The sequence below is a fragment of the Colias philodice genome, chromosome 17 (genome assembly GCF_061535455.1).
Source record: "Colias philodice isolate Cphi_HAF_F1 chromosome 17, ilColPhil1 Martin Lab GWU primary, whole genome shotgun sequence".
Classification (NCBI taxonomy): domain Eukaryota; kingdom Metazoa; phylum Arthropoda; class Insecta; order Lepidoptera; family Pieridae; genus Colias; species Colias philodice.
In genome coordinates, this window is record NC_143102.1 from 215,513 (window position 1) to 228,579 (window position 13,067).

General features: G+C 32.4%; 1 protein-coding gene and 1 pseudogene across 1 annotated transcript; both read left to right on the plus strand.

Annotated features, from left to right (window-relative positions):
• Positions 1-5,914: 5,914 nt before the first annotated feature.
• LOC149480775 (catalase-like) lies at positions 5,915-8,624 on the plus strand. The gene is made up of 2 exons (XM_089705958.1): positions 5,915-6,043; positions 7,046-8,624. The coding sequence occupies exons 1-2, from the start codon at positions 5,924-5,926 to the stop codon at positions 8,480-8,482; spliced, it is 1,557 nt and encodes a 518-aa protein (XP_089562084.1). The 5' UTR covers positions 5,915-5,923; the 3' UTR covers positions 8,483-8,624.
• Positions 8,625-10,876: 2,252 nt separating this feature from the next.
• LOC149480776 (catalase pseudogene) lies at positions 10,877-12,408 on the plus strand (annotated as a pseudogene).
• Positions 12,409-13,067: the final 659 nt, after the last annotated feature.

The window sequence follows — 13,067 nt, forward strand, 5'->3', positions numbered from 1 at the left end:
TATTACTTTATCGTCCATAAAAGCCTTGATTACGCAGAACATTTCCCGGAACCGAGCCTTTGATTCTCAATAAATTTAAAACTCGGCATCCGGATGATCCGGGACTAAGTTTGGTTCATCGGTCCCTCGATTATCCGGGATCTACGACACGTTTATTCAATTAGACTTTCAAGTATTTAGTGAAATCCGCGCGAGTAATGGGAACGGCTGCGGGAAAAAAGTTTCGAGCGCGTGGCGTAGCGCATTCTGTAGCTCAGGTGCTACGGTGCTACGAATTGGCTACGTAATGATTTATGAATGGCGGTATTAGTTAGTTCTTTAAAGAAACGAATCTTCAATGGCGGCGCTTATCATTCCCTCTCGCTCACACACGGCCGTACGGTATGCAAAAAAAAATGGAAAAATAAAATCACTAAAATGTATTTGATTTTCCCTATAATAGTTTTTATCATAAATTTACAATGACAATTATGCATTTGCGAAAGTAAATAATGTTTTATTGGAATTTGACAAAATATGTTCTTTGGGAAAAGTTGTTCAGTTTTATGGGCTTATTACAAGTATTATGGGGATTTTATTACATTCTGTATACGTAAATATGATAATTCATATAAATACACAAATACAATAACAAAAAAGTTTGTCAACAAACAATTTGAAATAATTAATAAAATAATTATCAATTTACGTTATTTTTATTTTCTTTTTTGATGATCCTACCATCTGTCAAAGTCAGCTTTGGCCGCCATTGAAGATTCGTTTCTTTATTGAACTGACTAATAGATAGGTGTATCAGTATTAAAAAAAAAAAAATTCATCATACTGTTATGATAAAAATTTTCGCTTAGAAAATAATACCCGCCTGTAATATTGATAAGTACCTAATTTAATATGCTTTTAACACAATACAACTGACTCTATTTCCCACATCTAGTAATTCATAGACCAAAACGAACAAACAATAACTACGCTAGTACATGTCAGCCTCAAATAATAGGTTCGACTTGGCCTTAAATCACCGTGAAGATATTTGGCAGCCACCGCCGGTTGGCAAGCTTCATGCTCCGAGCTCTGCTCCTACATCGGGATTTCACGCAATTAAAATATTGTCCACTTGCATCCAGAACTCAATTACCTGTGATGAACTTAAGGCGCTTGTTTGCTAACTGTCCTTAATTAATCTACTACTGAATGAGTCTATTTGCAGCAATGCAGCGCTACAAAATCTGTATACATTGGGTTTTGTTCAAGGGTTAAGTTATCGCCTTCAATATATTATATTATTGTACGATTATTTTATTAATAAGACACACAGTCATATTATAAAGAAGAATGAGAAGATACACGAAAATATACACTAGATATTAAGTAGCATATTATTTATGTATCTTTTAATACAATGCATGACTAATTTTTCGAATATTCTAACATAAGAAAATAAAATATCATTTACATTAAAGTATGCAATAAAAAACAAATTTCATTAAAGTAAGCGCAATACATTTAAATTGTATTAACAGCTCATTATCATAAAGTACATTAATTATAACTTTAGCAAGAAGCACAATAATCATCGTCTCGAAACTCCGCCACAATATCAAAACGCGAAGTTTCTCCATTTTATAATTAGTCGCGAACATTCCGCGATTCACAACATCCACAAAATGTAGCGAGTCAATTGAATAAATTGTCTCGGATGATTCGTCAAACTTTGAAAATACAAGCTTTGTTTATGGAAAGTTTTATATAAATAAGATATTGTGGAGTGTGCCGTCTGAAATTAATTGACTCACGTGCCACGTTTTCGTGTTTGCTGGACATAATAAGACTTTAATTAAGCTTTTTAGTTAGCTATTAAAGCTTAAATTCGTTGATTTTAACGGATATTTCGTCAATTCCAACATAATTTGACTATAAATTACATACATTTTAAGATGAACACTCTCATTACCACGAAAAAAATAATAATTAATAGATTCCAATTGCTCCTGTCATGCTAATGCAGCAGTATGAAATAGCTGTTTGTAGGATAAAAAGCTCCCTTACAGTATATTCACAAATCTGTCCTGCGCAAATTTGAACACATTATTACATACAATATTCATATAACGACGTTCTTACACTTACGTTTCAGTAATATTCGTTCATTTCATAACACTGCAACATTTGAAGCAAGCTCGCGAAGACATGTTCCTTTAAAATTCCCGCCCAGTTATAGCCAATCGAGTTAGAGGTTCGTTAGAGTAGTTGAGATTCTGGTGCCCTCTCGCTACCTCTAGTAACTGCTGAATTCTGTTTTACAGACAATGCGATATTTACAATGATTTAAAAATGTCAATATGCCGACGTCATTTTCGAAAGTGTTTAACTTATCTGTACATTTAAAAATAATTTACTGGTGATGATGATGATAGTATGAATGTCAAAATTCAGGCAGGCAAAAAAATGTTTCAAAATGATATTATTGTTTAAAGAATATACTAGAACAACAACGGCTATAAAAGCTCTGATTTACGATATGTTTGTTAATCTTATCACAAGAACACTGATATTCAGTCTTAAATCAAAGTTTAATTTTCTCTCAGCACGACACCAGCGTCGTCGCATTATTAAATCATGTTATGTTGTACTGTTGCTGTTTATTTATAAGGAGTGAAATGTTATTACGTTGTGATTTCATGTGTTTTTTGTACTAGCTATTAATTTTACATGATTAATATATTATAGTTAAATATTGCAAGTGAACGTTCGGTAAGAAATGAAACAGATGTATCGTAAAATTTGGTTTGCAATTACCACACTGATTTACTTTCATTTTTATTTAATAATAATAAATTCTTTTTTTATACTTTTATATTAGACTTATACATATAGCCAATACAAAGTAAAATAAAAAGTAGTGATTTAAATATGCTTTCCTAAGACTGACTTCTGGTAGGCCCCTTTTTTGTAAAAAAAATACTTATTTATATTACTTTTATGCATAAAGACAATACAAATATATTTAGCAATGGGACCGATTGTAATTATTTCTCAGCGTGTGATCGAGTAACAAGCAGGCTCATTGAAATGCATCCCTCTCAATAAATTAAATAAACAACCCTCCATTGTGAGGAAATCGCTAGTTAAGATAAGGGAGGGATTTTTAAAGGGTCTTTAGCTAACAATTGCAGGGATCGTAAAATAAATACGATAAGAGAACATTTTTATAATATTTATTTTGATAAGATTTTATCAAGAAATCGCTTATTTAAGTCTAGAATATGTTTTGATACATTCTGTTATTATATTGTGTTTTTTTATTACAAATCAACACAACAATTTAATTTTTCTATTATTCTGGTTGGCTTACATTTTGTAAAAATATACAAAACACATTGGAAAATAAAATTTATAAAACTGTTTATTTATTAATGAACATAATAATGTAATTGAAGACAATACCTTAAGTTTTCAAACCAAAAGTCCAGAAGTCACAATTTCGAACAAATATTAACCCAAAATAGCCGTCCATGAAGTCTTAAACCGCTTATCAAATCAGCACGAGACATTAAACAAGCCGAACGCTATCAGCAAATGGTTAAAATGCGGGTACTTGTAGAATTTGGCAACGGTCGACGTAATTGAAATGGCGGACGACCCCGCAGTATACAAGTGTAGTGCCAAGAAATAAAAACTTCTTTATTTAGTGTCGTAGCTTTGACGATATGTGGGTAGTCTCGGATTTATATGAAGTGTTGTTTTTTATGTACTTACTAACTTATATTCATGAAAATTATGAATTTGAATCTTCTTGTATGAATTCTGACTATTTCTTCCAATTTTCATTATGACATTATTTGGCTATTATCAATACATAATATAATAAATCTATACTAATATTATAAAGAGGAAACCTTTGTAATATTAGAAAAAACGTATTAGTTCAGAGAGCCTATTACAGCATTAAGGAATATATTATAGAAGATAAAAACCCATGGAGGGTTGTCGCGTAAAAAACTACAGGACAGTTCTCTGGCATATTATGATAATATACAGTTACATATTTTGTAAAATTAAATTGTAATACTGATATGATTTAAAAGAGCAACTATGGAGTTTCTTGCCAGTTCTTCTCCATAGACACTGCTTTCCGAATCGGTGGTAAATGTAAAAAATATGTATTGACGTTTCAAAAGTGCTTCTCGAAGAAGTCTAATTGAATAAATAAATGTTTGAGTTTGAGTTTGAGTTTTGTATTTTTGTATGTTTGTATTGAATAGGCTCATAAACTACTGAACCGATTTCAAAATTTCTTTTAGCATTTACTGGGATTCTTCCGAATCCGTATAGGCTAGATTCTATCCCGGAAAACGTAAATATGTGGCACGGGCGAAGCCGGGGCCGCTAGTGTTATATTATTTTTGCTACTAAATTATAATATTTGGAGCTACTAGGTTATCTTTATAGCTGGCATATTTAATAGAGCTGCTCTTGTTGATACTATTTAAAAGTATTCAATAATTAAACACTATGGACTATGTAGCTTGATTATTTAATTGTCATATTATGGATACAGTGTTGTACATATCCTTATGCCCACATTTTCGTTTAACCCAAGTTTCTCCCTGACGTACAGCAAAATCTTATTTTTATATTATAATAAAGTAAATAAACTTCGAATACACTTCTATTTTATACATCATACAATGTTTTATCGTACGAAATAATAAACTTCAATGTCTTCCATTATTTTATTGAGTTAATAATGTTTTAATTAGCATTTTTTTTAAATACCTAGCTATAACAATTACTATCTTTCGATATGAGTAATAAAAGCAATAATTGGCAGAATATTTAAGGGTCATTCCCCCGGGCTGCACTAATTGCCATCAATGCGGCTAAAGAAAGGGCCCCATGCTTGTCAAATGATATTTTAAATTAATTTTGACGGTGTAATCTTTAAGTATTTTGTATTAAAACATAAACTTTCTAATAAATTACTTGTTAATAATGAAAAAAACAGCTTATATTTATTTATTTATTATTTATTATTCGTATTTGATAATTGTCATGAGTTCGTGATTCATCTATATTTCTCTAAAAAAATGTTTATTATCACAGAGTCCCAACTCAAATTTAATTTCATAAATAAACTATTGAAGATTAATATATTTCTATTTTACACGCTTTACCTATATTTTATAATTGTAAAATATATCCATATTATAAACTACAAAAATCATGGTTACCTTAAAAATACAATTAAAATATTTAGTTAATAAGTAAGTTAAATATATAACTCAGTTTAATCGACCCTTTATTAGATACATTTGCATAATAATCGACACAATAATTAATCAAATTCCGAACATCGCACAATGATAGAAGTATAGTGTAATTCCTAATTAAATTTAGCAAATGAAGATAAACTTATTAACAATTAAACATAAATTAGAACATAATAATAATTATAAAGGATGATGCTACATGCCATTTTAGTACCTATAAAAATAAGAATAATTAATACCCTTATTTCTAAACAGGTAAAGCAGATGACAATATGTTTTCTCGAAAAAGAATTACTTTACAGAATATGATCTCGAAGGAATAAGGCTTAATGATATTAGTAATATTAAGTAGGTATTCTTAATTTTTCAGAAGATTTATCACAAAGAGATTCTTCTGATACACATAGTCGAAGTGCTTATTCAAATTCTCTACATAGGTAATTAATCAAAAGTGATTTTAAAAATTAACTTATCCTTTTGAAATTCTTATAAATATCAATAATTACAATTCTTTTTAAACGAGTACATTTGGTGTATAGAACCGTATCTTATTTCATAAGAAGTACATCCTATATATTAACAGACGGTATCAGCCGCTATATAAGCAAAAAATTATATTTATATACACACAATTGTAACGAACGTTTGTAATAATGAAAAGCAATACATTAATATGGCTGTGTTTAGTGTTGATGCTGAGTGGGTCTGCCCTAGCGGAGATAGTGCTTGATCCAGTTCGGGATCAAATCGAAATATATAGACAAAGAACTGCGGTGAGTTTATCATATTATAATAATTATTAGCTCTTACAACAGCTAGCTCGCAGGTTGAGGAAATTCCCATGCGAATGTTATATTACATCCTGGAACAAGTAAAAAAATTTAAGTAGACTAAAGTTTTTGACGTGAAAACGTCTTATAATTCGATGGAGCCGGCTGCACGCACGAAAAAACATGACTCATGCGGCGTTACCTCGCTCTGAGGCGTTCCATGTAAGGCTTGAAGTGCAAGCGAGAGCGCGGAACGAGCGACAAAGAAGCACAATCGGACGTTGTCACGTTCAACAGTACTATCGTCAGTAAACCGACTTTACAGACAACCAATTTTTTTTACGAAGAATTAGAATTTTGTTTTAAAAATAATGAGAAGACAATAATCGATTAATATCTTAAAATTTAAAATGAAATTCTAATGAAATTTCTAATTCCCATACGCTATAATATTATGTAATCGTATATAATTATCAATAACAGACTATTAAAACAAACACAGTATTAAATTAACTCAACAATGGTGATAAGCCTATCGCTACTCTCTTTATACGATAGATATGAAAAAAAGGCACATTTTAAAAAATAAATATGACATAGTACAGAAATCAAATAAATGTACCTACAAATGAATAGCTTGGCGATAGTAATATTATGGATATTCTCAATTCGGAGATAATTTATTTACTGACGAAAGAGAAGTTAGCGTCAAAATTATATTTTTAAATACATCGCAGAACCAAGTCTATGTAATGCTCATAGTTTGCCTGCATTTAGAGCAATTTCGAAGTTAGCAGGAGTATTTTAAGACGAATTGATTAAAATATGCTTCAAGGAAAATAATTTCAGCAGTAATAATTAAAACTTCATTACTGATAAAACACGTTAATAGAAATGAGGAAGAAAATTCTTATAATGGTTGACTTGCAAACAACGATAAATGCATTAATATCAATAATATTGTGTGCATGTGAAAATTATAACGTATTTAATTTTATATCTCAGGGAGCCAGCCTCCTCATGACCACGAGTAGCGGCGCGCCAGTGGAACGTCGCGACACCTCGACCTTGAACAGAAGACTGATTTACAACAACTACTTCATGGACTCTCTCTCCCATGTCACTCGTGAACGAATCCAAGAACGCGTCGTTCACTCTAAAGGAACGGGCGCATTTGGTTACTTCGAAGTTACACATAACGTCTCTCAATACACTAAAGCCGATTTTCTAAACGGAGTCGGAAAAAGAACGCCTATTGCAGTGAGATTCTCACCGACAGTCGTAGAACGAGGAGGCAGTGACTTATTCAGAGGTGCGCGAGGATTTGCGGTTAAATTCTACACAAAAGAAGGAAATTTTGATTTTGTCGGATTCAATACCCCTATGTTTGTTGCTAGGGATCCAATATTATTTACTACTTTCGTACGTGGGCAGAGAAGAAATCCGTCGACAGGTATCCGGGATAGTAATATGATGTGGGATTTTTTGACAATATACCCAGAGAGTTTAAGCCTATTTTTAATTACATCAGGAGATGATGGCGTACCTAAAGGGTACCGTCATATTCCTGGGTTTAGCATACACACATATCAGTTTCAGAATAAATTTGGCGAGATCTATTTTGCTAGATTACACATAACCCCCGATATTGGGAAAGCGAGCATTACCTCCGAAGAAGCTAGAGAGTTACAGGGCACTGATCCTGATGTGTTTACTAGAGATTTATATGAAGCTATCGCTTGCGGGAAAAAGGTCAGCTGGACCTTTAGTATACAGGTAATGAGTCTGAAACAAGCACTTAATTTGAACATCGATGTCTTTGATTTAACATTAGAAATTCCTGAAGATTTAGTACCACTCGTTCCTGTGGGACGATTAGTACTTAATAGAAATCCAGTAAATCAGTTTGCAGAAATAGAACAACTAGCGTTCTGTCCTTGTAACCTAGTGCCAGGTATTGACGGAGCACCTGATAAGGTATTTGAAGCTCGATGTTTCGCATATAGAGATGCTCACCTTTATCGTTTAGGAGCTAACTTTAATAAAATTAAGGTTAATTGTCCATTCTATGCACACGCATATAACAGAGATGGTCGCGCTCCTGTGGGAGACAACGAACGGGATATACCAAATTATTACGAAAACTCTTTTAATGGACCAATGGCGTATAACGATACTTATAGATCGGAATTAATAGAAATTTTTGAGAAAGAACCAAACAATTTTGCTCAAACAGCACGTATTTATCAAAATATTTCGACAGGTGAGAAGGACCGCTTAATCAGTAATCTTTTGAGTAGTTTAGGGCCCGCCCTACCGTCTCTGCAGGTTAAAGCAGTGAAAATATTTAAGGAAATTGACCCAGAGCTCGGTGGCCGAGTGGAGCAAGGTTTAGAAGAATATCACAGAGAAGCTGCTTGCACCCTACCATTTGAGGATTGATACAATACAATGCTATTAGGTTTTTAAAATATTATGATTTATTTCTTGTACATGTTATTTAAAGCTCTAAACAATGTTGCTTGAATAAATACACTTGATTACTTAATTGGTATCAATCGATATTGTATTTTTGTTGTAATAAAAATATATACAATCTACTCTTCATTTACTTTCCCATTTTCAACTAGCATCATAAATAACATTATTAATTTTCATCCGGAAATACACATCCACATTCCACATCAATCCTTTAGAATAATGTGAGTATAAAAATTTATTATTGTTATGGCAGAAAAACGAATACCAGTAATGGGAAGTAACAGAAAAAGTTTCAGAATAAATTTGGCGAGATCTATTAACTACATAATACTATTATGTTCAAAGCTAGTGAAAATAAAATTCATATTTACGATTAGTTGTTGCAAAGTTAAATCGCCTTGAAATTGTTATTATGTGGTTTTGTGGTGTGTGTGAGTTAAATAATACTCACTTGTGATTTTACATAGTTTCAAAATGATCATCAATTTTTCAAAAATGGTTTTCAAAAATATTAAATTAAATCATTTGTATGAAATACAGTGGTTTTTTACTAAATATTATAAAAATGTAATATTCAATCACTCAAAATCACTGTGAATATTTTTGGAAGTGGGACACAGTTTATTACTTACCTGATAGACAAAAGCTAATCATAAAAATAATATAGAATTCTATTATAACAAGAATTTGCATATTTTGATAAAGAATCGACACTTATAAATTGGAAAAAGATAAATGCATACATTTAGTACTTTGAAAAAGGATGTTTTATTTTATTTTACGTAGCAAAGTTTTTTCATCTAACAAAATGTTTTTTTTTTGAAATTGGAAAAATTGTCACATAGAAGAGGCTCCACTTATTTTTCTTTACTATCACTACATAGTATAAAACAAAGTCGCTTTCCCTGTCCCTATGTCCCTATGTCCCTTTGTACGCTTAAATCTTTAAAACTACGCAACGGATTTTGATGCGGTTTTTTTTAATAGATAGAGTGATTCAAGAGGAAGGTTTATATGTATAATAACATCCATTAAATAGTGGAGAAGTACTCTTATTTTTGAGGTTTTTAGATGTGATGTCGTAAAAAATTACATTTTTTCCGCTTACATTGCAAACGCAGGCTGAACCCTACGAGTTTTATCAAAATAATGTACTAAGTATTATACACATTGAAAAGGTCTACAGAAAAGTCCGCGATGGTATATGTCTATCTCTTATGGATAACCCACAATAACTTTTTTTTGTCATTTACTTTTTACGACAAATAATGGCTAATTTTCGATGCGATTTTAACCAATACAGCATTAATCCTTAACCAATTAAATACCTTGAATACATTGTTCATTTAATATAGATCTATATGGCCCTTTACACCGTATGATTTAAGTGAATATTTTCGAAGATATTACAGATTTAAAAATTGCGGGACGTAGCGTTTGCGGCGGTACCGGCCGGCCGCCCGGCTATCGGGCGAGTCGAGCGGGCCGCTATGTTTTTAATTTTATATACAACGTTCACAGTTTTTCTGTAGTGTATTTAGTAACATCATTGCACCCGTGCGAAGCCGGGGCGGGTCGCTAGTGTTCAATAAAATGAAGAAGAAAATTTTTTATGCTTTACCGGTCAAATACTACGGACAAAATCTAATAATATCGGTCATGAATGTCCGATATTTTCTTAAGTTTGACTATACGTATTTATTTTGCAGTTTAATATAATATTAAAGCGTAATTAAAGTAAATTTATGTTTTTATTACTTTTTTAATTTACAATGCTATTGTTGTGTATTGAAATAAATGGTTTCTTTCTTTCATCCTAATTCTTACAAACGTATTATTGAAGGTTGTTTTATATCGAAATATACAGTTTGTAAATAAGTACAACCTGTATATTCGATATTAATTTTTTCGCTATAAAAGCAAAAGTGCCTATGTTATTTTTACAAATAATTCTGAATTGGCATACAGTGCTATTACGTATGGTATAATGATGTGCGATATGTTTCCATTAAAATGGTTGAGTCTAGCGTTACTGTGTGGATGTGTTCACAGTCGGGATGTAGAGCTTGATCCAGTTCGGGATCAAATTGAATTATTTAGACAAAGGAATGAGGTGAGTGCATCATAAGGTAATCCTACTAAATACTTTCATAATTCTAAATTTTTGAGGACGGAGGCATGTTAGTTAGTAGGTGATTCGATAATTTTTATAAATTATTCACAAATTATTAAAAAGCGGCATAAATATGTTTTTAACAATAGAGCAGATAAACTTATCGCTTCAGTTTTATTTATAGAGAATGATGGGTAACTAAAATGTGTAGAATAGATTACAATTGTATGAATTTATTCCAGAAGACTACCGTCATTATGACCACGAGTAGCGGCGCGCCAGTGGAACGTCGCGACACCTCGACCTTGAACAAAAAACTGATTTACAACAACTTCTTCATGGACTCCATCACCCACGTTATTCGTGAACGAATACCGGAACGAACCATTCACGCTAAAGGAGCTGGAGCATTTGGTTACTTTGAAGTGACTCATAATGTAGAACAATACACTAAAGCCGATTTTCTTAATGGAATTGGAAAGACAACTCCCGTTGCAGTCAGGTTTTCGCCGACAGTCATAGAACGAGGGGGCAGTGACTTATTCAGAGGTACGCGAGGATTCGCAGTTAAATTCTATACAAAAGAAGGAAATTTTGATTTTGTCGGCTTCAGCACCTCTATGTTTTTTCTTAAGGATCCAGTATTATTTCCTACATGTATACGATCACAGAGAAAAAATGCTGCCACGGCAGTTCGAGACAGCAACGTGCTATGGGACTTCATGACATTATATCCAGAGAGCATTAGCACAATTCTAACTACGTTAGGAGACGATGGTATACCGAAAGGTTATCGACATATGAATGGATTTAGTATTCACACGTACCAATTACAAAACAAATTTGGTGATATTTATTTTGCTAGGTTACACTTTATTTCCGATGTTGGAAAAGCGAGCATTACCACAGAAGAAGCCAGAATTTTTGAGGGCACTGATCCTGATGTGTTTACTAGAGATTTATATGAAGCTATCGCTTGCGGGAAGAAGGTCAGCTGGACCTTCAGTATACAGGTAATGAGTCTGAAGCAAGCGCTCAATTTAAGTATCGATGTATTTGATTTGACTTTAGAGATTCCTGAAGATTTAGTCCCGCTCGTTCCTGTGGGACGATTAGTTCTTGATAGAAATCCAGTAAATCATTTTGCAGAAGTAGAACAACTAGCATTCTGTCCTTGTAACCTAGTGCCAGGTATTGACGGAGCACCGGACAAGACATTTGAAGCTCGTAGCTTCGTATATAGAGATGCCCACCTTTACCGTTTAGGAGCTAACTTTAATAACATTAAGGTAAACTGTCCCTTCTATGCACATACTTACAATAGAGATGGTCATGCTCCAGTCAGAGATAACAAAAAGGATTCACCAAATTATTATGAAAACTCTTTCAACGGACCAGTGCCGTATAACGATACTTATAGAGCGGATTTGATTGAAATTTTTGAAGGAAAATCCAACAATTTTGCCCAAACAGCACGTATTTATCAAAATATGTCGAAAGGTGAGAAGGACCGCGTGATCAGCAATATAATGGATACCTTAGTATCTGCTATACCTTCCCTACAAATAAGAGCAGTAAAAACATTTAAAGAGATTGATCCCGAACTCGGTGGTAGAGTTGAAAAAGCTTTGAAAGAATATAAGAGAGAGGCAGCTTGTATCCTTCCGTTTGAGAAATAAACTTTGAATATGATCGTGTAAGATTGCCATTGTAAAAAATTTAACTATTTATATTCTTATAAATTTCTAATAACTGTCGTGAACGGCATGTGTTAGTTACCAATACTTAAATGTTTGTAGAAAATATGTTTTCAACATTTGAATGTGAATTAAATTAGCGTGATAGAGAAATTATTAGTAATCAATTTGTTATTTAATCTATAAACACCCAACAATATTACATTACTTGAACATTACTACTAGACGCCAACATAAACAACATAAACTAATGTTTTATTGTTTCAAGGAAAAACGTACATCCATATTTGTACACTTTAAAAAATGAAGAAAAGACAAATAAAATGAATTTCCCAATGAATCCCAAGCCTCGTCAGCGATAAATGCTTCTCAACCACCCCGTTACGAATCGTCTCACTTCGATCTTAATACCCACGAGATTTTTATCTGCTTCCACTGCATTTTATATCGAAAATAACTGGCAATAGCATAACCTGGACAGCATTATAATTAGTTTTATTTATTTTTACCATTACCATAATGTTTATGATAATATTATATAGAAAACGAAAAATCTACTTTCCCCCCGCGGCTTCACCCGCTTTGTCTAAAACCTTATAAATTATTTACTAAACATTTTCTCTTGAATCTATTAAAAAAACCGCACCAAAGTAGTGATAAAATATTAAGGCAACAATTTGGTCAAAATCGATCTATTTGTTTATTAAGGCTGCCAGAATAAAAAAAAATATTAATA

Bases quoted from the DNA above. Each gene is read 5' to 3' on its own strand.
- LOC149480775 (XM_089705958.1), top strand. From the start codon at position 5,924: ATGAAAAGCAATACATTAATATGGCTGTGTTTAGTGTTGATGCTGAGT. The intron at 6,044-7,045 runs GTGAGTTTATCA...TTTATATCTCAG, and splicing joins TATATAGACAAAGAACTGCG to GGAGCCAGCCTCCTCATGAC.